The following is a 24,616-nucleotide window of genomic DNA, read 5'->3' on the forward strand; positions in this document are numbered from 1 at the left end:
GCATGTGCAGATTGGAGGGCAGCTTTGGGTGGGCTTTGACTGTTGGGTCACCCAGAATTCTTGCTTGACCATAATCCTATAGGGTCATGTTAGCAAACCAGTTTCACTTCGTGTCTTACTGATTGGTCATGCCTGCCTGGAGCACCACTGTGATGACAGAAATCTGCCTGACTCTACAAGAGCCAGAGTATCTTGATGGATTGGTACGGCCTGCCTTGGGCAGAGCTGCAGGGTCACAGACATTGGAGTTGAGATTCAGGTACCCAGAAGGGCTTGGCCATAAAGCAGAGAATGGGAGACTGAAGAATGAAAATTTAATGTTGCAGGAAGGCAGATGCTTAGGGTGTGGGTTCTGGCGGGGGAGCACCACCCTGTCCCTGGTCTTGGGCCAGCAGACGCAGAAGCAGGGAGTGCAGGGTCCGGCAAACAGGTGTGTACCCCAGCCGGCTGAGATGCAGGTAATCATACATGTCATGGTGGCTTATGGTACCATCTGAGTGCACAAAGCCAGGGTCTGCGTCCAGGAAGTGCGCCCGTGGGTGGCCAGCCAGTGCTGCCCGTACCAGCTCATTCACCTGTCGGTTTTTCTCGCGAAGTGGGTTGGGGTGCTGGCCCCGAGGAAGCAGGCCCTGAGGAAGGCAAGAAAAGTTGTGAGGAGGCATCCTACCAGCCTCTGGGTATCCTGTTCCCTGTGCCAAACTGTCCTCCACCCCCCGCCAGTAAGTCCCCAGCTGCAGAATACACTAGGGATGGGAAGATGATGGTCTGAGACCTTATTCTAGAAGTGAGACCTTCTGGAAGTGATGGAAGCAAGATTAACCCTGGGAATGCCTGACAACTTTTGGTTCTTTAAGTGCCTTGAATTTCTCAACACCCCAGGAATCTCTAGCAGTCCCTTGGGCAAAAGGGGCTAATTGGTCCCTGAACATGTCCCTAACCACAGCCCCTCTGATGGGTGTAGCAAGCTTCAACATGAGATTTTGCCTTCAACCACTGCTCTGTGCTAAGCTGCCCAGGGGTCCCAGAACACTGCCGTTCTTCCCTTCCCATCCTCCCACTCTCTCACCAGCACCACGACCCGGGCCTGGGGCTGCCGCTGGTTCACCAGTTGCACGATGGCCTTGATGCCTCCAGCCACCTGCTCTGCGGTGTGCCCGTGGTTATTGGTACCCACCCAGACCACCACAATCTGTGGAAAGAGAGGCATGAAGCAGTGGTGAGGGGGCAGGCTAAGGGTGCTCGAGCTGCCCACCCAAGCCCTGCTCACCTTGGGCCGGATGTGTTCCAGCTCCCCGTTCTCCAGACGCCACAGCACGTGCTGTGTGTTGTCACCGCCAATGCCAAAGTTAAGTGCATGAAGAGGGGAAAAGAGCTCCCGCCAGATCTGTGGGCAAGAAGTGGTGTGGGCACAGGGGCACTGTCAGCATGGACCACCGCTCCCTATCCAAAGGTTAACCAAATGTCATCATGGAAGAGCCTTGCTTTACGGAAGCAGTCTGGTTAAATCTCACCTTGAGCAAACCCCAATATGGTCAAACCTCATTTTATGCAAACCCATTATAGTCTCACTTTCACAAAACCCCATGGAAGCAGGACTCCCTTCACGGAAACCCGTTCTACTTGAGCCAGGCATCGAACCAACAGCATTCCAGTTGAACCTCACTTTGAGGAAAGCCATGGTTTAACATCGCTTAATGGAAAGATATAATTGAGCCCCCTTAGTAGAGACCTATTACCGTTGACCTTCACTTTGTGGAAATAACTATAGCTTTGTGGAAATCCATTAGGGCTGGGCACTAGTTTAAGCAAACAAAGAGCCTCATCCTAGGCAATCTTGCACGAAGCCTCATTTTAAGTCTCACTATACACAAACCCAGTATGACAAAGCCAGGACACACACTTCCTTCTCAGTAGAATGTGGCACATTATACTGAGATTCTGGGTGCCCGGCGCTACCTGAGGCTATTTCGGGTACCCCATACACCGCCTGGCCTGGGCTCTGGTCCAGGTCTGTCAGTGAGGGCACAGGCGGGGGTGGGGCAGGAGGAGAGGGACGGGCCTCACCTCGCACTGGTGCATTAGCTGGACTAAGGAGTCCCCGATGAAGACGACTTCGGGTTCTTTATCTTTGCTGTCGGCTACGAACCGATGGTGCTGTGGGGACGTAAAGGGGGAGTCAATGGCACGCGCGCTGCTGAGCCCGCCCCTCCCCGCTTCCTTAGGCGGCACCACGCCAACTGCCCTCAGTTTCCCAATCTCGTAATGAGAGCGGCGCAAACCAGCTACTCTCTCAGAGCCTTCCCCCCTCCCCCGCCCCCAGCCCCCAGTCCCCAGCCCCCAGCCCCGGACTCCAAAGTATCGCGGGCGGGGTCGCTCACCAGGGACATCCAGCGCCCGTCGCCCTGCACGTCCTGCACCGGCGTGGGCTTGCTGGCTGGGTTCTCTTCTCCACTCATCTTGGCGCCGCGTCTCCAGCAGGATGAGCGAGCGCGGTCAGCCAGGGAGTGTTCCCGGAGGAGGCGGCGCCGCCACGCCCACCCCTACCCCTCAGGCAACAATGGACTGTCCCGAAGCCCGCACTCCAGCGGAGGGCGCGGCCGATCCCGGGCGCCACCTCCTCTCCGGGCGGAAACCTTCACTTAGAGGAATTGCTTCCCCCACGGCGGCCGCGCAGTGGGCTCGTCCGGCGCTTCCTGCCCGGGCCGCTCACTCTCCGGCAGCGGCGGCGGCACGGGGCGTGGGGGGAGGCGAGACCATCCAGCACCTGTGGAGGGGAGGAGAGAGAAACCACCCTACCGTGAAAGCAGAGTGGGGAAAATCTAGCGCCCTTCCTCGGGGGAAGAAACCATTTGCTGTAGGGCGAGAAATGTGGGGAAGGAACCACCTACTGTGTGGGGGGGTGTGTGTCTGTGTCTGTGTGCCTCATTCACGTGGTGGTAGGGGAGTGAGTGGACGAGTCCATGCTGGATCCTTGAGGGGGTGGCTCAAATGCACCTGGCAAGGAAGGGACGCTCCCATTTTCTTCTGACGTGGGGGAGAGAAAAGGAGGATGGAACTGTGATCATTAGAGGCTCAGCTGTAAGGAGACACTCACGCTAAGGCAGTGCCAGGACTTTAGTGAGCCTATCTGCTCACGGGCCTCCCCTGCTCAAATTATGCCAGTTTTTGTGGCATAATTTCTAAACTATATGTCTTTGCATTACAGACATTACCCTGAAAAGAGGGTAGTGGAAGACGCAGAAAGATAAAGGAAATTAGAGATGCTGCAAGGCCCAAGTCCAGCCTGGAGGCCCTCCCGCGCAGCTCGTCTTACAGATCTGTGGCCTCTGCTCCCCTCCCTAAACCTATGGCTGACCAACAATTTCAGCTGGGTGTGTCTGAGCTCCAAAACTTACATCCACAGCCAAGGCCATCTAAGGTCGCTGCCCCCCACCTCCTGCCCCAAATTAATCTCAGACCTCAAGTCTTCCCAGATCTCCTCCCTGTTCTGGGGGACCAGGTGGGGGTCCCACACCACCCTCAAAGTCCTGGTCATATTCCGGTAGCTCCACTCCCAGATGGGATCTTCCTATCTATTCATTCCTTCTAGGTAGGTTGATACTGAGATATAGAGATGAATCTTATTTATTGTGTTTGTGTTTTGCCTCAATCCACTTGCCTGGAACAGGGCCTGACTCCCAGTATTAATACCAAGTACTATCTATGGCTGTTCACAAGTACTTGCTGAATGAGTATTAAAGGAATGGGTCAGATCCTGGCCTTGTCCCAGCGTGTTGGGGGAGGCAGATCCAGACACAAAGCTGAGGGAGCGATCAAGGTTGTGATTAAGGAATGCACAGAGGACCTCTGTGGGAGGAGAAAGAGAAGGACTCAGGGTGAGGGATTTCCTAGAAGGAGTAGTATCTAAGGAGTTAGGCTTTGAAAGATAGTGAAGGTTGGGCAAGCAATATTACCAGGTAATATAGAATATAGCTTATTAGGGTATGGGGAATACCCTGGCATAGCTTGATTTGAAACTCTGAGGGGGGAGCTCACTGGTGGCCTAGTGGTTAGGATTCCGGGCTTTCACTGCTGTGGCCGGGGTCCAATCCCTGGTCAGGAAACTGAGATCCCTCAAGCCACGCGGCCAAAAAAAAAAAAAAAAAAAAGTCTGAGGGGACAAGTGTAGTGAGAAACAAAATCTACAGGCATCCATTCACCAAGCGCTGTTTTCAAATTGTATGTTGGCTCATTTCATACTTCGAGCAGTTATAAGAAGGAGAAGATACCAACTCCATTTTACAGATTAGGAAACTGAAGCTCTGAGCAGTTACATGCTTTTCCGAGGTCACAGAGCTCAAATGTGCCTGGGCATTTGAACCTAGGTAGTGTAGCTCTGGAGCCTAGCTCTAAATGACGACACTATACTGACTCTCTAGGGATAAAGCCTGTGACTGCTTGGAGACTGGCTGTGTGTAGAGGCTACCATAGCCCTTCTCCCCCTTGGCTTCGCCTACATCTCCGCGCTCCGGAGAGAAAGTCCGCGGTAGATGTCTAAACCAATCAGCATTGAGGAAGGGGGCGGGCCTAGTTGACCTCACAGCCAATTGGTGGATAGGAGGTGCCTAAGGACAAATGAAAGAGGTTTCCGAATGTGAGGTCAGGAGGGACGGGCCTATAACCTGCACTCAGGGCAGCTGGCACGTGCCCCTGGGCCTGTGCCTCTTGGCGTGGGGGTGGGGAGCCATAGGGCGTGGGAGGGGCACGCGCATGCGTGCTTGCACGAGGCCCTGTGTGAGGCCCGGAAGAGCATCAGGCGCTTCCGGAGCTAGGGTCACCGCGGAAAAGAAGCCATTGTACCACACAGCCACGTGGAGTGGGCGGGGAGGGGGGGGTTCGTTGGAGTCAGGAGAAGGTGAGGTGCCCTTTCCCTGCCCTGCCCCGCCCCCACCAACTGTACCTCCTTCCCTACCTCATCTGCCTCACGCAGCCTTGTTTCCTATCCCCTTCCATGACCAGGCCCCAGTCCCTGATAGCTCCTCTGTTGCTCTTTCTGTCCTCCCGAGTTATTCTCTGTTTCTCCAACTTCCATTCTCTTTCCTGCCTTTTTGTCTCTACCATCTCTCTCCACTTTCTGCAATCTCCAGTACCTCCTCTACCCCTGGATTTCTCCTCTGTCCAAAGTCCCTTTCTGGTTCACCAGATCCCTCCAATATAATGATCCCTTTCCCATCCCCCATTTTTTAGCTATTTCTTCATATCCCTGTTCTCTCTAACCCTTTCTCTATCCCCTGATAAATCTTCCCATTCAGCATGACTCCCTTGACCTCATCCTACTCCTATGACCCTGCCTTTTTTTCTGACCTTACCCTGACCAAGCCTTTTCCAGTTGCTCTCTACCAATCCCTTTGTCCATCTTGTGTCTCTAAATAGTACTCCCAGCTCATCCCAAACCATCTCTTCTCACTACTCACTTCTAGGTCTTTGACTTTTCTGCATGCTGATGACCACCCTGTCTTTATCTTCCAGGGCACCATGGACCCCAGGGGGCCAGCCCCCAAGCCTTTCCACCGGCCTGAGAAACCTGGTCGTGTCCGCCGTCGGAAGACCAGGCGGGAGCTTAACGAGGCCCTGGCGGGCAGTCGCCGGCCATTGGCCCATCAGGATCCTCCCGTGGCCAGTCGGGATCCACATGTGGTCCTCCGGAATTCTGTGGTGCCTGCTGCCCCCAAGCTCGTGGTCATAACCCAGGGGCGCCTGAGCCGGGAGCACCGGGGTCTCTTCAACCACGAGGTGAAATCTCTGGACGTGGCACGGCTGCTTAGCAGTGGGTCCCTGGAGTCAGGCACCCCTGCACTCCCCACCAAGTCCTCCCCAAGCCCAGGCAGGGCCCAAGAACCAGCCCCACCGTCAAGGGGCAAGGAAAACCAGGTGCCTGGAGCCTCGGGCCCAGGCCCACCTAGTCCCCCCCAGCTCCCTGGCTTGGGGCAGCTGCTGGGGGAGCTGCAATGCCAGCTGATTCTGCCACAGGCCTTCCCCAGGAGGAACCTAGTACAAGAGGCCAGGGATGCCATCGTGGGCACCTTACAGGCCTGCCATGGCTGCGTGCCTGACCTTACTCTGGTGCTCCGGGGCTGCCAGCCACACTTGCCAGGTGAGCTCACCTCCTGCCCCCTGAGCTTCCTTTTCTTTTGTCTGCTGTAGCTCAGCTGTGCCCCATGCTTCTTTCCTCTGTGCCAGGGACCAAGCCTAGGGGCCCTGAGAGACAAAGGATGACACCCTCCTGGATCAACAGCCCTGACGAGGCCCCAGGGGAGGGGAGGCAGAGGAGGCGAGAGGGGACAAAGGAGCTCACCTTCGCAATGTCTCACACCGCCAGCACTTCTACTGTGTACCGGGTGAACCTGGCACCACCTAAAGGTCCCTGGCCACCCCCATTGTCCCCGTTGCCTTCGCCATCTGGGGCGGCCTGCGGCCCCCCAACAGCCTTTGATCTGCTGAAAAGCATCTGGCTGGTAGACACACCTCCCCCTCCCCGGCCCTGGGGGATTGGCCCACCACAACCCCTGCCTCAGCCACCATCACCCTTGTTGTCCCGAACCTCTGCCCTGGACTGGAGCCCCAGCCCCCCTGCCCCACTGCCCAGCCTCTCCTGGGTGGTGGCCCAGAGCAGCCCAGAGGCCTGGTGCTTTCCACCCATGAGACTGTACTGAGCAGGATGAGGCTGGGTTGGGGGAAGGAATCCCATACTCTGATCACTTCAATAAAGTACCTTCCTCATGATCCTCTTGGTTTTTAGTGAGTGGCTGGCCCAGGAGAGCAGCTTTTCCTAGCTCTGAGTTCTGGGTCCAGGGTGGAGGGGAAGGTACTGTCACTTGTCGCCTTCCTAGGGCCCAGGGGCCTTCAGTCAGTCTAACACATCCACCCACTGCAACTATGTGCTCGACTCTGAGCTCTGATAATGCTGGGGCTCCAGAGTGAGTGAGACTGAGGCTGCGTCCCCAGGGAACTCCCAGTACAGTGGTGAACACAGACAGTTTCAGCCCTAGTGGTTGCATCTGGGAGAGAGAGAGGTGCAGTGGCTGAGAGAGTCCAAGGAGGGAGTCATGACTCTGCCCTGCTGATGAGGGAGTTGACATAAGACCCTTGTATTTTTTAAGTTTGGTAGAAACTTGCTAGTAGGGTAGGAAAAGAATATTTCAGGCAATCTAGAAATGCTCTTCTGTGGAACAGCATGTGTAAGGCCTGGAGGAGGGCAAATAGGGGATGTGGGACCATTTTCATTCAGCCTATATCCCTAGGCCATGCTGAGATCTAGAGTGAGTCACGTCTGGGTTCTGCCTGTGAGAGGCTTCTGGTCTGGTGGGCACAGGAACAGTGTGTGTGCAGGATCCGGGCAGGAATGGCACATGAAGCCTGGATATGGCGATAGACTTTTTTCTTTGGACTACAGTATATTTAACATTTTAGAATCAGTTATCTACTGTTACAAACCAGTGTGCTTGATTTGAAAAAAAAAGAAATTCTGGCTTCTCTCTCAAAAGAAAAAAAGAAAGAAAGAAAAGAGAAAGAAAGAAAAGAAGGAGAGAAGGAAGGAAGGAGGGAGGGAGGGAGGGAGGGGAGGGGGGAGGGGAGGGAGGGGAGGGAGGGGAGGGGGAGGGAAGGGAGGGAGGGAGGGAGGAAGGAAAGAAACCTGGCAGCAGACCTACTATCCCTCCTGTCAACAACTGGCTGAAGCCAAGTAGCAGAGGCTCCTTTTTTGTGGGGTCCACACTCTCCTTTGAAAGCATTTCACACGCTTACGTTTCCTGCTTGGCCTCCTGACTTAGAAAGTTTTTTAAAATGATATTTTGAGGAGCAGCAGATTTTCTGCAGTGGAGGGGGAGGGATGAAGCTGGAAATGTGTTGGAATCTGATCAGGAAAATGAAGCTGAGGGGCTTGGACTGTACTCTGTAAAGCTTTTCCTGGGCTCCCCATTGCCCACAGGGAAACCATAAAGTAAGTACCAGGGTGTAGGAGACTGGACTGGGAGGTCACACAGCTGTGACTTGGCTGAGGTTTTATGGGAAGGAAGTGGCAATGCTGGGATCTGAGCCCAAGCAATTGATTTCAGAGTCTGCTTGTGGGTTTCTCACAATACCACCTCTTCTGCCTCACAGCAGCTGGTTTCAGACCCTGGTAAGCAGTGACAGGGCAGGGTCAGGCAGCAGGGTGTAGTGGTTGTGGCTGAGGGCTCTCTGCCACCTCGGAGCTGTGTGACCCAGAACAAGTGGTTTGCCTACTCTGTGCCTCTGTGTCTCTGTAGGAACTTCACAGAGTGCATGGGATTTGTGGTGTTCACAGCTGGTGATGGCTGTTATGGGGGCGGGATGGGCAGTCAAAGAGCAGTTTGGGGACTAAACTGGGGGGAGGTCCTGACCTCCCCCCAGTTTAGAGCTGGGGCCTGGGGGTTGTGGGCCATCCTGAGATGGCAATCTGGAGGAGGATACTCGGCTTGGGGGAATGTGAGTTCACTTTAGGACACAGGGAGCTGGAGGTACCAAGGAGATTCCCAGAGGGGAGGACTGAGGCTGCGGAGGCGTGGAGAGGATGGGAAAGGGGCGTCCCCTCCCACGGGGATTGGGAAGGGTCCAGGCCGGGTCATCTTGTGGAGGAGGGGTCAGGGAACGCGGCGCCCGGCGGCCCCTTTAATCGGGGGCGCGCGCTAGCCGGCCCGCGCGCTCTCGCCGCCGTCGCCGGGCCGGAGTGGGAGCCGGAGCGGAGCCCGAGCTGGGGCCGGAGCGGGTGGAATGGAGCCCCCGCGCGCGCCCGCTCTGCGCCGCCTGCTGCTGCCGCCGCTGCTACTCCTGCTGCTGCCACTGCCCCCCCGCGCCCGCGCCAAGTATGTGAGGGGCAACCTCAGTTCCAAGGAGGTGAGCGCGCCGGGCCCTCACCTGCCACCCGCCAGGCCCTCGAGGGACGAGAGGGAGGGGAGTGGGCAGGTGCCGCCCCGCCCCCTGCCGCCTCCCCCGGGCAGTCCCTGAGTGCTGCGCGGGGGCTGGGGTGGGGGGTGGGCAGGCACAGTGCGGGACTGGGTCTGGGTTGAGGCTGAGGGGGGCCATTGGGTCGAGAGGAGACTCGGGGATTGTAGGAGGGACATTGAGGTCAGAGTTGGGCGAGGAGGGGGACCGGGTTGGGAGAGTCGGAGTTTGGGGTGGGGGTGGGGGACGCCGAGGTGGTGCTGAAGGGACAGCACTTTTCACTGCGCATTGAGCCTGAGTTCACACTCCTGTTCAGGACCAGGAGAGGGTCGTTTGGAATACTCCCCAGCACCTAATGGTCTCTGGGACCACCGTGAGGGCATGTGTGGATAATTAGGGCAAAGCCGGTGGGATGGTATCCCTGATAAAAGGTGTCCAGGATGGGGATCTGGCCCTCCAGGGTCTTTCTCAGGCGCCTGGCAAATGGGAGAAGTGTTTGAAAGGAGGGGAAGAAACTTGGGGCGGGGGGGCATCTGAAGGAGGAATCCTGGAACCAAGGTGAAAGGATCGCAGAAGAATTTTGGAGGTGACTTGGTCCCCTTACGCTTCTTGGGAAAGCAGGTATTCCAGGGTAGGGAAGAAAAGTTGGGGGGTTGTCTGTGGAGTCGAGGAGAGTTCTCAAGGGACTCAGAAGAGGGTCTGAGTGGGCCCCTTTTCCAGGACTGGGTGTTCCTGACGAGATTTTGCTTCCTCTCGGATTACGGCCGACTGGACTTCCGTTTCCGATACCCTGAGGTGAGCCTTCCCCAAGCACTCACCATGCTAAGGCTGGATGCTCCCTTGGCTTCCCAAGGCAAGGGTTACCCCAGCTCCCTATGCTCCCCCAACCCCCCAAATCTTTGGGTCTGCAGGCCAAGTGCTGTCAGAACATCCTCCTCTATTTCGACGACCCATCCCAGTGGCCAGCCGTGTACAAGACAGGGGACAAGGTGAAGCCTGTGAGGAGGGTGTAGGGGAGGGGCGATAAGGTTGAGGCTAGCCAAGGAGTGACCATGGCCCTGCCTCCCCTAGGACTGCCTGGCCAAGGAGTCGGTGATCAGGCCAGAGAACAACCAGGTCATCAACCTCACCACCCAGTATGCCTGGTCAGGCTGTCAGGTATGGGCCCAGCTTGCGGGGAATGGGCAGGTGCTGGAGGTCAAGGGCCAGGTGGAGGCACAGGCAGGCTTCAGCCTTCTTGCTCCTCCCCAGGTGGTGTCAGAGGAGGGAATGCGCTACCTGAGCTGCTCTAGCGGCCGCAGCTTCCGCTCAGTGCGTGAAAGGTGGTGGTACATTGCACTCAGCAAGTGTGGGGTAAGGGGCTGGGCTGGCCACCGGGGCCTGCCTTCTCCTCTTTGCCTTCCTGCCGACCCCCTCCCTGCCCAGGGCCCCCCTTAGGCCTCCACACTCCCCACAGGGAGATGGGCTGCAGCTGGAGTATGAGATGGTCCTCACCAATGGCAAGTCCTTCTGGACACGGCATTTCTCTGCTGATGAGTTTGGTGAGCATACGGGGACCCCAGATCTTTTGTGGGAGCCTGGAGCTGGGAGCCTGTTGAGGGACACCCATCCTGACTGCACGGTTTCCTCCTTCCACCAAATTGGCAGGGATCCTGGAGACGGATGTGACTTTTCTTCTCGTCTTCATCCTCATCTTCTTCCTCTCCTGTTACTTTGGATGTGAGTCCAGCACATGGGGTGGGGGGGTGAGAGATGGGAGAGGGGAAACAAGGTTGGAGGAGATGAGCTGCTCTCCCCTCCTGTCTGTGTACAGCCTTCCCCACCCTCCTTCCAGATTTGCTGAAGGGTCGTCAGTTGCTCCACACGACTTATAAAATGTTCATGGCTGCAGCAGGAGTGGAGGGTGAGGCGTAGAGTATTCCAACTTTTGAATTCTGTGAGAGGAGGGCCTTAGGGCTCATGTACCTGGGCCTAAGCAAGGAGGGGCTGGGGGCCTGGACTCCTGGGTCCTGGGAGAGGAGGGGCTGGGGGCCTGGACTCCTGGGTCAGAGGGAGGAGGGGTCTGGGGCCTGGACTCCAGAGTTTCCTAGGAGGTCAGTGGGAATAAAGGGTCTAGAATCCTGACGGGGCTGAAGAAAGGGTTTTGGTCATCTGGATCATAGTGTTAGGGAACAGTGATGCCCTAAAGCTGCTTTCTGTCCTTTCCTCTCTCTGCCCATCCTCCCCTCAGTCCTGAGCCTCCTGTTCTTCTGCATCTACTGGGGCCAATATGCCACTGATGGCATTGGCAATGAGAGTCTGAAGATCTTGGGTGAGAATGAAGTGGGTCCGGGAGGGTCCTGGGGCTCCTCTCCAATTTGAGCCTGTGTCTGAGCTGCCCTCTCCTCCCTCCTACCAGCCAAGCTGCTCTTCTCCTCCAGCTTCCTCATCTTCCTGCTGATGCTCATCCTTCTGGGGAAGGGATTCACGGTGACACGGTGCCCGGGCTGGGGCGGGAGGGACCACTGTGGGGGGGTGGTGGCTGGGCTAGGGAGCAGGGCAGAGATTGGGCTGGGGGGGTGGCTGCCCCCTCCTCTCTTGACGGCCCCCACCCCTGCTGTCCCCCCTCACGGCATGCCGCCAGGGGCCGCATCAGCCACTCGGGCTCGGTGAAGCTGTCTGTCTACATGACCCTGTACACCCTCACCCACGTGGCGCTGCTCATCTATGAGGCCGAGGTGAGTCCTGCCTGCCACTGCTCAGGCTCTGCCCCGTCCTCCTCGCCCTTCAAAGCTTTTGGTGGCCTCTTCCACCTGTCTGCTAGCCCTTCCCCACATCGCGCTCTTCCTGGCTCCCTCTCTCCCACTCTGTGGTTTTCCGCCTTCCCATCTGTCTAAGTGCATTCCTCCCCTCTTCACCATCTCTGAGTAGCTCTCTTCCTCCTCCCTCTGTCTCTCACTGTCTGTCACATTTAATGCTCAGTGTCGTGATTAAGTTCAGGAGTCACACAGACCTGGATTCCGCTCTGGTTCTCCCACTTCCCAGCTGGCTAACCTTGGCTGATGGCCCCCCTCTCTGGGCCTGTTTCCTCTTCTGTAAAATTAGGAGGATCTTACCTACCCCAGGGGACTTCTCTAAGGCTTTATATCACCTTGACTTTGGCCAAAAGTCTTCCTGCTTAGCCTCAGTTTCCCCTTCTGTGAAGTGGGGTGAAAATAAGACCTACTTCATCAAGTTGATGCCAATGGAAAAGCTTACACATGGTGCTGTTTAGCCCCCAGTGTTGGGCCCATGGTAGCAGATATAGTCTCCATCTTTTCGCCCTCTCTGTCTACTTCTATATGCTTTCATCTCTATCTCTCATTCTCCTGCTGCTTCTGTCCTGACCAAGTACCTCTGCCCCCTGGGTACCTGAGGGTGGGGTCTGGGGTCCCTGTGTGGAGGGCTGGAGGCCAGGGCTATGACCAGCCTTCTCCCTTGGGTCCAGTTCTTTGACCCGGGCCAGGTACTGTACACGTATGAGTCGCCAGCGGGCTACGGGCTCATCGGGCTACAGGTGGCAGCTTACGTGTGGTTCTGCTATGCCGTGCTCATCTCCTTGCGCCACTTCCCAGAGAAGCAGCCCTTTTATGTGCCCTTCTTTGCTGCCTACACCCTCTGGTGAGACGTGCTGGGCCCCCAACCTGTCCCTGCCTTCCCCGGCTTCTCAGAAATGGCTGTTCCCAACTCAAACCCTCCTCTTGGAGGCAGATGGGCTTTCAAGTTAGGCAGCTGTCACCAGAGTCTGCCACTTACTCACTTTGTAACCTGGAAAGAATTACTTTCCCTAAGTGAAAAAAAGAGTGCCTCAGGTTACTTACCCATAAAGAAAGGCTGTCAGGGGTATCTCCTGCACAGGGTTATCTTGAGCATGCATAGGGCAACAGATGAGGGCTTCGAGTCTGGCACATAGTAAATGTCCAATAAAAGCTAGTTGTGATATTTTTTATTCAACATAACACAGCAGTAAAGTAGATGGATTCTAAGCCAGATTGCCTGGGTTTAGACCCAGTTCTAAAGCTTGTAAACTGTGTGACCTTATACAAGTCAATTAAATTCTCTCTGCCTCGGTTTCCTCACCTGTTTAATGGGGATGGAAGTTGTACCTGCCTCATAGAGTCACTGTGAGAGTTAGATGACCGTATATATGTGAAATGCTTAGAAACAGGTCTGGCATGCAGTAAGTCCTTAATTGTTTTTATCATATGTTAATTCATTCATCAAACATCTATTGATTTCCTATCAGGTGCCAGGATTGGGGTGGGATAGAACTGAGTTAAATTCAACCTACTCCTTGCCCCCCCCCCCCAAATTTCCCATGCCAGTGCGATTCCTGTCTCCTTTTAACCTCTGGCTTTTGAAGGTCACACTGGCTTCCCTCCAGTTTGGGACCCACTTGGGACCTATGTGTGTGCATAGCAGGGTATTTGGGGCCATGGGGTGGGGTGGAAGGCAGGGACAGTGTCTCTACAGACCCAATACCTCCCCTTCAGGTTCTTTGCAGTTCCGGTCATGGCCCTGATCGCCAACTTTGGGATCCCCAAGTGGGCCCGGGAGAAGATTGTCAATGGCATCCAGCTGGGGATCCATTTGTATGCCCACGGCGTGTTCCTGGTGAGGCTGGGCATCCAGTTGGGGATGGGAAACCAATGGGTGGAGGATACATGAGGCTCTCCACGCCTGAGCTGCCTGAACCTTCTGTTCTGAGCTCTTGATCCATTTCCTTCACTTCATCCCTTTAGGCATTCAATAGACACTTATTGAGAGCCTGCTGGGTTCTGGCAGGCTATTCCACTGTATCCCCCAGAGTCCACCCTCTTCTATTCCTCTCTCCCACTTTTGTGTCCTGGCCTCTTCCCCCAACCCCACCCTCTTTCTTTCCCCCCCTCCCCATTTCCATCCTGACCCTGTGTCCCTAGACTCTCACTCTTCCCTTCTGTATCCCCACTGCCTTCCCTAAGCCCCTTGGTCTCTCCTCCCCCCTCCCCCCCACACTCTTCCATCTCTGCTGCTCTATCACAGGAAGAAGCAACTGGGGTGGGTCAGGCTGGGGCTTCAGGGGGCCTAAATCTGAATGGCAGCAGAGGGTTCGAGCACCAAACCTCTTCTTTGCCTTGGTTTACATCCTATCTGGCCTTCTGGCTGACAGTTCTTCTATCCATCCATCCATCCATCCACCATTCAACGGACACCTGTCTCGAACCAGCCTCTGTTTCATGCTGGGAACACTCACGTGCATTTATTTCGTCCTCTTGTTTAATTGGCAGAGCAACCCCAGACAGGATGGATAACCATCACTGAACCCACTATACAGAGAGGGGAAGCTAAAGCCCAGAGAAGGGAGGTGACCTGCCAGGCTCCATGGCCTTTGGTGGCAGGGGGCAGGGGGACTTTGAACCCCATCCTTCTCCAGCAGACCACAAGATCTGGCATAAGAAGGAATCACACAGGGAAATAGGCATTGCTGAAGACCCCGGCTCCTGACTCAAGGGGTCCACCATGTATTCTTTGCAGGGAATATACTGAGCCACTGAGGGAGGGGGCCAGGTCCCATATGTTCTACCCTAGAACCTTAGGTACAGACTCACTTTCCCGGGACAGTCCCTCTTGAGGCTCTGTTCCAGGAAGTCACAAAGGGACAGAGAGAGGAGAAATGCTGAGAACCCACCACGTGCCAGGCTCTGCACCAGTGGTTTTCATTTCCACCCTCTCTTCATCTTTCCAAGTAGGCACTGTAACCCCTTTTCTGCAGTGAGGCTCTGGGAGTTTAATCAATGTGCCCCAGATCCCACACTCAGTGAGCTGTGGGGCCGGGAGGTGGGGTGCCCTTTCTGTTATACTTCACCTTCAACCAGTTTCCTTCCTAAAAATGCTCATGTTAGCTCAGCACAGCTCCACCTCTGGCACTCTACTGTTCTTCGGTTTCAGCTCCTTGTTCACTTATTCAGCAACTACCTTAGAGGGACTGTGCTGGGCTCCCGTGTTGCAGTGCTAGGGTCACACCCGGTCCCTGCCCTCATGGCCTGCCAGCCAATTCAGGAGACATCTCTGCATTCAACCAATATTTATTGAGAGCTTGTATGTGTCAGGCACTGTTCTAAAGGTATTGGGGATTCAGCAGGGAAGAGAACAGTCAAGTACCTGCCCTCATGGAGCTAACATTCTAGAGTCTGTCAGTTGCTGTCCAATTGAACTTTCTGTGTTTATGAAAATATTCTACAATCTGTGCTGTCCCATACAATAGCTACTAACCACATGTGGCTATTGAGCACTTAAATGTGGCTAGTGTGACTGAGAAATGAAAGTTTTAGTTTAATTTTGATTAATTTAAATTTAAATAGCCACATATAGCTAGTAGCTATCATACTAGACAGAGTAGGACGCTGAAGCTTAACCATTCAGTGATAACTGGCTGATCAGGGCTCTGATGGAGGAAGCGTCGGCAGAGTAGTAAGAGTTGTGATGGACGGGAAAGGTTAGAGACCAGGGCACTGCGAGAGCTCAGGGGAGGCGCCTAATCCAGTTGAAGGGTTTCAGGGAAGCGGGGGATGTCAAGTGAAGGGGAATCCTCAGGGCCTCATGTTTATGGAGGCAGCCTGAGGCCTGGACAGTCCTTCTCCAACCTGCGCCTGCCCTTCGCCCCAGATCATGACACGCCCTTCGGCGGCCAACAAGAACTTCCCGTACCACGTGCGCACATCGCAGATCGCCTCGGCCGGAGCCCCAGGCCCCGGAGGAAGCCAATCCGCAGACAAGGCCTTCCCGCAACACGTCTACGGGAACGTGACGTTCATCAGCGACTCGGTGCCCAACTTCACGGAGCTCTTCTCCATCCCCCCGCCCACCTCCTGCGTAAGCCCCGCGGCCCCGGCGCCGGAGGAGCTGCTGGCGCCGCCCCTGGAGTACTTGACCCCGCTCCCGGCCCCTCCACCGCCCTCCACGTCCAGGCGCCTGAGCCCACCCCCTGCCTTTCGCACCTCCAGCGCCCCAACGCCGCGCCGCGACCGTCCCCCGGCGCCCGCGCCCACCTTGCCGGACTGGGTCCTGGCGCTGTTGCGTACGCCCCCTCAGACACCCCGCGCTGTGCCCCCGCCGCCGCCGCCGGCCTTCCGCGGTTCTCCCCCACCTCCCCGGCCGCCGCCGGAGTTCGCCCGGCGCACCCCGACGCCGCCCCTTGAGTACCTGGCCCCACTGTCCAGGCGCCCCTGACTGACACCTGCGCCCACACCTCGGGAGGGGGGATCATCGGGGGAAGAGGGACGGGCCTTCGGGGCCGCATCTGCCCCCCGTGGGTCCTGGACGGCCTCTGACCCTGACCCCCCTCCCAGGCCGGGAAGCAGGTGGAGGAGACAGCGGTGGCGGCGGCGGTGGCCCCGAGGGGCCGCGTGGTGACCATGGCCGAGCCGGGCGCGGCCTCCCCGTCCCCTTCCTCTCGGTTCCCCAAGGCGGCCGACCCGAGCTGGGATGGCCCGACGCCGCCCTACCAGCCGCTCGTGCCCCAGACAGCGGCGCCGCACACCGGCTTCACCGAATACTTCAGCATGCACACGGCCGGGGGAACCGCACCCCCGGTCTGAGCACCCCTGCCCGCCCCTGCCCCATGGGCCGCGCGCCGGGCCCCGGCCGGACTCCGGCCGGGCTCCGGATCCCCGCTCTATCCCGGCCCCAGGGCTCTGCCAACCCCGGCCTTCCCAAACCTCCCCACCCCGCGCGCCCAGGTAGGGGTGCGTAGTGTCCCGCTCCCGCCCCTTCCCCCGACTCTTGTGCCAAACGGTCCCGCGGGAGCCGCTCTCCCCGTCCCCTCCCTCAGCCCCTGCCCCGAGCGGCACCGGATTCTGGGCTCCCGCTGTTCCGTGACCTCCGGCCCCCTGGCCCTCTCCGAGACCTCTGACCCCGCCGGACCCCGGAACACCAGTGACGATCGCCGGGACTCTGCCTGTGACTCTCCAGGACTCCGCGGCCCCGAGCCACCGCTCCCGGGACAGATGTTGTGAAGCTAGTCTCGACTCATACCTTCCCTTGGGATCTCTGTGACCTAGGACCCGTATTCTGTCCACCCTATCTCCATCCCGGAGGCCCTCCCTCAGGTCCTTGGCAGAAAGACTTTTTTCCCCTTCTTGCCAAAATAAAGAGGATTCGTTGAGTTTTTATGTTTAAGATGGGCTCTTTTACATCTTGACAGTGCTCAGAGACGGGGCTGAGCAAGAACCGTTCCAGGCTCGGGACCTCAGTGCGCCCAACTGTGAAATGGTATCTTGGGAGGGGCCTGCATAACCTGACCTTTTGTTGACCCAGAATCTGGGAGCCCTGAAAATATGAATCATCATCTAGCAGAGTCCTCTTATTGTACGGCTTCTTTATTTTTACCTTCTCTTCCCCAGTTAGAGGCAGACGCGCCCTCCAGTGGCCGACGCTTCGCTCAGCCACCTGCGCCGGGAGTTCGGGTTACGATTTTAGCACTGCGCATGTGTGATTCTCACTTCGCCAGCCAAGGAGGTCACTGCTGCGCATGCGTTTAGGAACAAATGGGCGGGGAAGTTTCCGGAAGTCTCCCTTTGTGGAGGGGTGGGATTGGGTGCTCCGCAGTCCTCCCACGGCCGCTCTGACCTGCGTCTCCACGACTCTCGCTTCCTCTCCGTCCTCCCTCCCATCGCGGCCACTCGGCCCCCGCCCTCTCGCCCTCCAAGCGGGTCTTCCCGGGGCCGCTCTGGCCCGAGCGTCCCTTCATCTTTCTGATCTGGCTCATCCGGCTCGGAAGGGAGGCGCGGGTGGGTGAGCAAGGGAGTTCGTCTGTGGTGTCCAGGCCTGAGCCCCTGAAGACTGACTCTGCCCTGGGCACCCGCTCGCGCCCCGCCCCTGGCTGGAGGGGGCTCTCTCCCGGAGGACCATCCGGGCCAGGCCCGGCCCGCACTCTGTGTAGGCCCCCGCCGAGCTGTAGAGCCCTTCGCCCACTGGGGACCCAGTGGTCTATAAGGTCCATTTCGGCCTGCAGCGGCCCGTTTATGAGGTCAGCCAGCGTATGGGGGCCCATGTCTATAAGGGACTCCCATGGCCCCTAGGGGTCTGCCCCATACGTAACGACCCCATTTACGGGGTTTTCCGTGGGTCTATAGGGCCCACCCCTCGGTTTCCAGAGCCCATCAACAGCGGAGGTTTCCGTCGCGGGGACAGCGACTCCTGGACCTCCCTGGTCTACAAGGCCATGTCCCATCTATAGAGGTCGCATTTGCAGGTCTTCAAACCGGGTGGAGGGGCTTCTCCGGGTCTTTAGGACCCGTCCCTCTGTAAGGGTCAGTGCTGGAGACAGCGATGGCCCTGGGCCGGGCTCTGGCTGCGGCGCTGGCTCTATCTTTGGCCGTGCTGGGGCCACTGTCCCCTGGGGCCCGGGCAGGGGACTGCAAGGGACAGCGGCAAGTGCTGCGGGAGGCGCCAGGCTTCGTGACAGATGGTGCGGGCAACTACAGCGTCAATGGCAATTGCGAGTGGCTCATCGAGGGTGAGTGGGGCCGTGTGGGTCACACACTGGCTGGTGTGCTAATTCATCCATTTGTGCAATCTTGCATCCACTCACCATGTTCCCAGAAGCGGTTCTGGTGCAGGCCCTTTGCTCTAAAATGCAGCCAGCCTAGGCCTTGCCTTGGAAGGCCTTGAAGTCTGATGGGGGAGTTGCACCCAGACCCAGATGGACAATTACAAGCCAGAAGCATCAGTGAGGGGTATTCTGAGTAACTGTTAGAAACTCAGGCTCTGAGCCCAACCACCTGGCTTCAAATTTGGGTTCCACTTCTTACCAGCTTTGTGAATTTGGGCAGGTGGCTTCCTTCCTTTGAGGTTCAGCTTTCCCTTCCTGCAAGTGTGGATAGTAATAGTACTCCCTTCATAGGGCTGTTGGACTTAAATGAGAACAGGTATTTACTGTGCCTGGCACATAATAAATGCCCAGTAAATGGTCTTAGGATTATTAGTGTTGTTCTTTTTAAATTACTTCAATAAAAGCTTTTCTTTCAGTCATTCACGTGCCAGGCATTGTCTTTGCCTCTGGGACGTAGCAGAGACCTCCACAGCCCCAGCAATCCCCGATGACTTGGGGCTTGGAATCCAGTGGGGGAGGCAAACATGTTAACAGACAGTCCAGTCCAGAGTGGTAGGGGCTGTGATGGAGGAACCCCACCGGCCTGGGGAGCCCAGAGGAGGTGCCTGACCTGTTGGGTGGGAGAGAGCAGAGAAGGCTTCCTGGAGGAGATGTCTGAGCTGAGACTTGAAGAACCAATAGGAATTAGCCAGGAGGAGGAGAAAGTCATTCCAGGAAGCGGGAACAGCCTGTGCAAAGGCGCCATCTCTACCCTCCTGGGCTCCCAGTCTAGTGGGGGAAACAAACTCACCCCCAGGGAGTGGGAATCCCAGAGATGACATCTGACTTAGCCTGGGCTATACCTGAGACCAGAGGCATGTGCAGGAGAGAGCAAAAGGGCATTCCAGGTAAGAATAGCCTGTGCAAAGGCCTGGAAACAGGAGGATATGATGCTTTTGAGGAACTAGAAATTTGTGTGCTGGGACACAGAATCCAAGAAGACAAACAATGAGCCAGAGGTTGGAGGGTTGGGAGGAAGCAGGCGGTGTAGGACGTTGTGATTTTTGAGCTGTGTCCTGAGGGCAGTAGGGAGGTGGAAGAGAAATCCAAGACAGTGGCTGGAGAGGTCCAGGAAGGCTCCCTTGGCAGTGGATGAGGAGCTGGCCTCCAGGGAGAGGCGGGAGTCCCCCAGAGGAGGTCCTGGGCAAAGGCCAGAGGTGTGACAGGGTCCGGATCGTGCAGGGCCTCCTTTTGCAGCCTTTGGAGCTTGGTCTTTGTCTGGGGACACTGGGCATCTATGGAAGGTTTTGAGCAGGGGAAAGACATGATTTAATTTACGTTTTAGAAGATCTCTATGGCTGTTGTGTGGGGTATGGATGAAGCATGTTTTTTGGGGCGAAGTGTGTTGTCCCCAGCTTGGGGGCCATTCCTGTCTAGGGGATGAGAAGAGAATGGGAAGTGTGTGTATGTGTTAGGGGTATAAATCATTCTCCGGCTTTGAAGAGCTCCAGCCTGGTTGGGGATGGACACAGACATTTAGCCCCCGGTGTGCTCAGGGCTGAGACCGAAGGAGGTGCAGGGTTGGGTAGACGGGCCTAGGGGAGTGAGAAGACTCTGCTGGGGGGTCACAGAGGAGGAGCCACCAGAGCAGGGTTCTGAAACATACAAAGGAGTTTACCGGGTGAGAAAAGGGAACAGCCTCTAGGAAGACAAAAGAGGGCCTGGTGGGTCTCAGGAGCCATGTCTAGGCTTGTCTGGTCTGGCTAAACTGTTGGCTGGGAGGAGCGGAGGGCACCAGAAGGAGGGGAAGAGGGGCCTTGAATGCCATGCTGAGCAGCTTGACTTTTCTCTTGGGATTGATGGGGAGCCAAAGGGGGATTTTGAGCAGGAGTGGGGCATGGCTCTCAGGCTGGGTCGGGGGTTGACTGGAGACTTGGTGTGCTGGTCTTGTGGGAGAGGATGAGTTCTGAACTGGGGCAGGAACTAAGGGGGTGGAGAGGCACAGAGAACACTGAGAGATTTGTGAAGTTTCACCAGTGAGACTTGGGGGACCGATTGGCTGGATGTTGGGGTAAGAAGGAGTCCAGGAGACTTCTGGACCCCCCTTGAGCTCCCATCCTTCCCAATGTCCGTCACCTCTAAGAACCAACATGCTCCCCCATCTATTAAAAAATAAGCAACTGACCCACTTACTTTTGTACCGTGTTCACACTTCATTGTGGCCAGTCCTCATAACATCCTCGTGAATAAGAGGCATATGCTTTTGAAAAGCAGGGGCATTTAGGGTCAGATCTCTGTCCAGGATGGTCTGGGGGTTAGGCCCATGTTGGGCAGAAACAGGAGGACTTGAACTTAAGGTGGAACGTGAGGAAGGCAGATGGTGAGCCGGCCCCCGGTGGGCACTTGGCAAAGATGTGCTTGTGATTCTAGGATCAGAGCTTTATAGTTTGGTTGTGGCTGGTAAGATTCTGGGAGGTCTGGCTGCCTGGCCTGACTGAATTGTTCCTCTGCGTTCTCCAGACCACAGCTCGGGGTCTATGTGTGATGTTCTTGGGGGCTCTGGCCAGAGCCTGAGGGAGAGCTGCCAACTTCAGTATTCTGTCTTGTGCATCTCTCTCTTCCTTCATCCAGTATCCAGAGCCCTTTCTCAATACCAAGCCCTGTTCTGGGCAATGTCGGGGAGGGATCCCCAAGATGAGTAGGCCCAGGCCCTGTCCTGTGGGCCTCCTAGGCTGCAGGAGACACACACCTGGACACAGATGGTCCTGGCCCAGAGGAATGAAGGTCGTATTGGAAAGTGAGAACCTAGAGGGGCACCTAACCCAGCCAGGGGGCATCAGGGAAGGCTTCTTGGAGAAGGTGGGGAAGTTTGCTGGCAGGAAGGGAGAATGTGCTCTAGACAGAGAGAGGAACTTCTGCACAGGCCCAGCTCCTGATAGAGCTGTAAGCCGTGGGGTGATGTGAGACAAGTTGAGACTCCAAACACCAGGTTAGGGAGCTGGACTTTCTCCTGGAGATGGTGGGGAGCCATGGAGGGCTTTTGAGCGGGGGAGGGTAAGGGCCAGATGTCGAGCTGGGGAGATCCCTCAGGGACCCATGTCAGCGCAGGCCAGGAGGCCAGGAAGGAGGCTGGATCACTGGTCCTGGTGAGGGAGGACAAGGCCTGGGCTGGCATGTTAGAGTCACCATCTAGGGTCTTCATACCAGCCTTGGTGGCTGAGGAGAATTATCCCCATTTTACATCAAGGAAACTGAGGCCCAGAGAGCCCATGGAACTGGCCCAAGATCACACAGCTCGTGAATAGTGGACGAGCATCTCCAGTATGCAGATGGGTGTACTGAGGAGCATGGGTAAAGGGGCTGGCCTAGGGTCAGGAGCAGAGCTGGAACCCAGGTCTCCTAGTCTCCTCAGCCCACAAGCCTTCCCTGAGCCCCTAGTGGGAGATGTGGGCTGAGAGAACCTTCTGCAACCAGGACCTGGCAGAGAGCAAGAAGCGCGACAGTGCTAGGAGTAGTAGCATTCTGAAGTGCTAGGCCGTATCATAAGCGCTTTAGGTGCATTATCCATTCTGGCCTCCCATGTGGTCGCAGTGAGACCAGCGGGGACTGCAGTCATCTGAACGCTCACCTGGGCCGGGCATCCAAGAAGGCTCCCTCACAGGGCTGGCAGTTGATGCCGGCTGTCAGCTGGAAGCTCAGCTGGGGATGACAGCTGGGACGCCTACACACGGCCCCTCCACGTGACTTTGGCTTTTCATAGCATGACAGCTGGGTTCTGCGAAGGAGTATTCTACGAGGCCCAGGTAAAAATTGCAGGCTTCCTCTGATCTAGCCTTGGAAGTCCCAGAGCATCACTTCTTCTGGTTTGTATTGGCCAAGCTAGTCTCTGAGGCTCTTCCCAGATACAAGGGGCCGAGAGTCAGCCATCATCTCTTGATGGGATTAGTGGCCAAGAAGTTTGAATCGACCAGAGTGATTATATCCCCATTTTACGGATGAAGAAACAGATCCAGAGAGGTTAGCTGACTTGCCCAAGGTCACACAGCTAGTGGCTAGTAAGTGGCAGAGCCAAGATTGGAGCCCAGGCAGTCTGGCTCCAGAGTCTGTGCCCGTAGCTACTATTCAATACAATAAACAGAGAGAAGAGACCCTGGGTGGGGGCAGAAAGGAGCTGTGGTGCTCCAAGCTTCAGTCTTTGGCCAGGGGGAAGCAAGGGACCTCTTCCCTGAGAGCTCTGTTGAGCCCGGAACAGAGGACCCTCACAGAGGCCCTTTTCCAGCTGAGAGTATGCCTCTCTGCTCACGCCTGGACCGACCCTCAGGCTTGGGCATGTCTGAGGCTCAAGCATAAATGGGAAGTTCTGTGTGACCACTGGGATGGGGTTCCTCTCTCTGCACTTCAGTTTCCGCATCTGAATAGGAGGCGGTGTTCAGCCTGATCTCAGGGGTCCTTTCCAGGGATGATACTGTAATTTCTTCTTTGAGCTTCTGTCCCTCTTGCTGTCGCAGCTCTGACCTCCCTGGGCTGTGAGCCTGGGAGCCCCTTGAAGGCAAGGCCCAGGTCTGACTCATCTTTGGGCCCCCATCCCAGCGTTACGAGGAGCAGGGCTCGGTGTTTGTGGGGGGGCTGCATGGAGGCATGGGGAGAGGGTCCACATCTGAGCCTGGCCCACCTGTTCTCACTGCTCAGCCCCGAGCTCCCAGTACCGGATCCTGCTGGACTTCCTTTTCCTGGACACAGAATGCACGTATGACTACCTGTTCGTGTATGATGGTGACTCCCCCCGCGGGCCCCTGCTTGCCAGTCTGAGTGGGAGCACCCGGCCTCCGCCCGTTGAGGCTTCCTCAGGCAAGGTTGGTGGGGCCAGGCTGCGGGGCTGTGGCTGCAGGATCCGAGTGGAGTGTGCAGGGCAGGCGGGTGGATACACAGAGGGAAGCAGAAGGCGGGGGACTTGACATCAGTCAGAAGGATACAGGGACAAAGGAAGGTGGAGAGAGACAAAGAAAGGAGATGGGGACCCCAGGGTGGGGTGGGGGCAGGAGTGGACCCCCTCCCAGTCCAGCCCCAGAGCCCTACCCACCTTGTGCCTGCAGATGCTGCTGCACCTCTTCAGCGATGCCAACTACAACCTGCTGGGCTTCAACGCCTCGTTCCGCTTCTCCCTGTGCCCGGGGGGCTGCTACAGCCATGGGCAGTGCCAGCCCCCAGGGGTGTGTGTCTGTGAGCCGGGCTGGGGGGGCCCTGACTGCGGCCTGCAGGAGTGCCCAGCCTACTGTGGCAGCCATGGCACCTGCGCCTCGGTGAGCCTGCCCCCAGCTGTGTCCCCCTGGGGCCCTGCCCTGTGATCACAGCTACCGCTCCCGTGTCCTAGACCTGACTCTGCCCCTGCCTGAAACAACCCCTGCCGTCCCATCCTCTCCCATGACGCTGACCCCGCCAGGGGCCCTTCTCCCTCCTACATTCTCCTCCCTCTCCTTCCAGATCCCACTCCCCCCACCCGTTACTCCACTTCCACTCCACCTTCCCTGGGGGCCCCTCCTCTGCCTGAGCTCACTCCCAGCCTCACCTGTAGCCCGCTTCTCACCTGTGAACCTGCCTGCCTTCCTCGTGCCAGGCCTGACTCCACCCTCCCACCCAGCCACTCTGTCTGGCCTTGGGCCCCCAGCCACAACTTCTGACTTTTGACCACTGACCTTGGGCCTAAGCCATGCATATCCAGCTTCGGGACTGGATCACGCCTTGAGCCCTCCCTGCCTTGACCTCCGCGGATCTGAGCTCTTCCAGCCCAGGCCGACATTGACTTCATCAGTTTTTTTTTCTCCAACCTGTCTATCTGTCCTCATTTTCCTTTCTGGGTCTTTTTCTTTTTCCTTTCCCTTTTTCTGTTGGTCTGTCTTCTTTTCTCCTCTTCTCTGCCTCCCTCTGATTGTGTCTCTGTGTCCATCTCTTCCTCTGTCTGTTGGCCTGTCTCCTTCCTGTCTCTTTCTTTGCCTCTCTATCTTTATTTTTCCATCCTCTCCTTTCCTGTTCATCTCTCTCCTCTGTTTTGCTCCATCTGTCTCACTCTGGCTCTCTCTCTGCTCCCTG

At 56.8% G+C, this 24,616-nt stretch overlaps 4 protein-coding genes across 20 annotated transcripts in view; 3 read left to right on the forward strand and 1 right to left on the reverse strand.

The window, feature by feature from the left end:
• Nucleotides 1-297: 297 nt before the first annotated feature.
• On the reverse strand, nucleotides 298-2,607 carry PAFAH1B3 (platelet activating factor acetylhydrolase 1b catalytic subunit 3). 2 transcript variants are annotated; one of them, XM_082438834.1, is made up of 5 exons: nucleotides 2,379-2,607; nucleotides 2,065-2,154; nucleotides 1,268-1,384; nucleotides 1,067-1,189; nucleotides 298-629 (listed from the first exon to the last, which is right to left on the reverse strand). In XM_082438834.1, exons 1-5 carry the CDS (start codon nucleotides 2,454-2,456, stop codon nucleotides 339-341), a joined length of 699 nt encoding a protein of 232 aa, XP_082294960.1. In that variant the 5' UTR covers nucleotides 2,457-2,607; the 3' UTR covers nucleotides 298-338. The 2 variants fall into 2 exon arrangements, with proteins under 2 accessions (XP_082294960.1, XP_082294961.1); XM_082438835.1 differs by lacking the exon at nucleotides 1,067-1,189.
• Nucleotides 2,480-7,599, forward strand: PRR19 (proline rich 19; the record flags this gene model as incomplete). Of its 7 annotated transcripts, none has more annotated exons than XM_082438771.1 (4): nucleotides 2,704-2,808; nucleotides 3,206-3,371; nucleotides 5,509-6,133; nucleotides 6,220-7,599. In XM_082438771.1, 3 exons carry the CDS (start codon nucleotides 3,261-3,263, stop codon nucleotides 6,690-6,692), a joined length of 1,209 nt encoding a protein of 402 aa, XP_082294897.1. In that variant the 3' UTR covers nucleotides 6,693-7,599. The 7 variants fall into 7 exon arrangements, with proteins under 7 accessions (XP_082294893.1, XP_082294894.1, XP_082294897.1 ...); XM_082438769.1 differs by having other exon boundaries at nucleotides 2,747-2,854; XM_082438770.1 differs by lacking the exon at nucleotides 2,704-2,808 and adding an exon at nucleotides 2,815-2,899.
• A 1,071-nt stretch (nucleotides 7,600-8,670) lies between these two features.
• On the forward strand, nucleotides 8,671-17,115 carry TMEM145 (transmembrane protein 145). 9 transcript variants are annotated; one of them, XM_082438736.1, is made up of 15 exons: nucleotides 8,676-8,892; nucleotides 9,661-9,735; nucleotides 9,852-9,929; nucleotides 10,012-10,098; nucleotides 10,192-10,293; nucleotides 10,397-10,481; nucleotides 10,588-10,659; nucleotides 10,754-10,843; nucleotides 11,171-11,251; nucleotides 11,339-11,417; nucleotides 11,564-11,657; nucleotides 12,407-12,579; nucleotides 13,452-13,572; nucleotides 15,604-15,810; nucleotides 16,769-17,115. In XM_082438736.1, the coding sequence occupies exons 1-15, from the start codon at nucleotides 8,770-8,772 to the stop codon at nucleotides 16,847-16,849; spliced, it is 1,548 nt and encodes a 515-aa protein (XP_082294862.1). In that variant the 5' UTR covers nucleotides 8,676-8,769; the 3' UTR covers nucleotides 16,850-17,115. The 9 variants fall into 9 exon arrangements, with proteins under 9 accessions (XP_082294856.1, XP_082294864.1, XP_082294862.1 ...); XM_082438731.1 differs by lacking the exon at nucleotides 12,407-12,579 and adding an exon at nucleotides 16,287-16,676 and having other exon boundaries at nucleotides 8,678-8,892; XM_082438737.1 differs by having other exon boundaries at nucleotides 8,678-8,892; nucleotides 10,775-10,843.
• A 386-nt stretch (nucleotides 17,116-17,501) lies between these two features.
• MEGF8 (multiple EGF like domains 8) overlaps nucleotides 17,502-24,616 on the forward strand; it is a 44,508-nt gene continuing 37,393 nt past the window's right edge. For both annotated transcript variants that reach the window (XM_082438551.1, XM_082438552.1), the window contains exons 1-3: nucleotides 17,502-18,454; nucleotides 23,219-23,382; nucleotides 23,623-23,829. In XM_082438551.1, the coding sequence (XP_082294677.1) occupies nucleotides 18,268-18,454; nucleotides 23,219-23,382; nucleotides 23,623-23,829 (558 nt within the window). In that variant the 5' untranslated portion in view covers nucleotides 17,502-18,267. The remainder of the gene's footprint in view (nucleotides 18,455-23,218; nucleotides 23,383-23,622; nucleotides 23,830-24,616) is intronic.

This window comes from Balaenoptera physalus (genome assembly GCF_965194825.1).
Source record: "Balaenoptera physalus genome assembly, chromosome: 19".
NCBI lineage: Eukaryota > Metazoa > Chordata > Mammalia > Artiodactyla > Balaenopteridae > Balaenoptera > Balaenoptera physalus.

Coding starts and splice junctions, on each gene's coding strand:
- TMEM145 (XM_082438730.1), top strand. CDS start 8,770: ATGGAGCCCCCGCGCGCGCCCGCTCTGCGCCGCCTGCTGCTGCCGCCG. Junction 9,736..9,851: donor TCCGTTTCCGATACCCTGAG/GTGAGCCTTCCC, acceptor TTGGGTCTGCAG/GCCAAGTGCTGTCAGAACAT. Junction 11,252..11,338: donor TGAGAGTCTGAAGATCTTGG/GTGAGAATGAAG, acceptor CCCTCCTACCAG/CCAAGCTGCTCTTCTCCTCC.
- PAFAH1B3 (XM_082438834.1), bottom strand. CDS start 2,456: ATGAGTGGAGAAGAGAACCCAGCCAGCAAGCCCACGCCGGTGCAGGAC. Junction 1,190..1,267: donor TGGAACACATCCGGCCCAAG/GTGAGCAGGGCT, acceptor CTCTTTCCACAG/ATTGTGGTGGTCTGGGTGGG. Junction 630..1,066: donor AGGCCCGGGTCGTGGTGCTG/GTGAGAGAGTGG, acceptor TGCCTTCCTCAG/GGCCTGCTTCCTCGGGGCCA.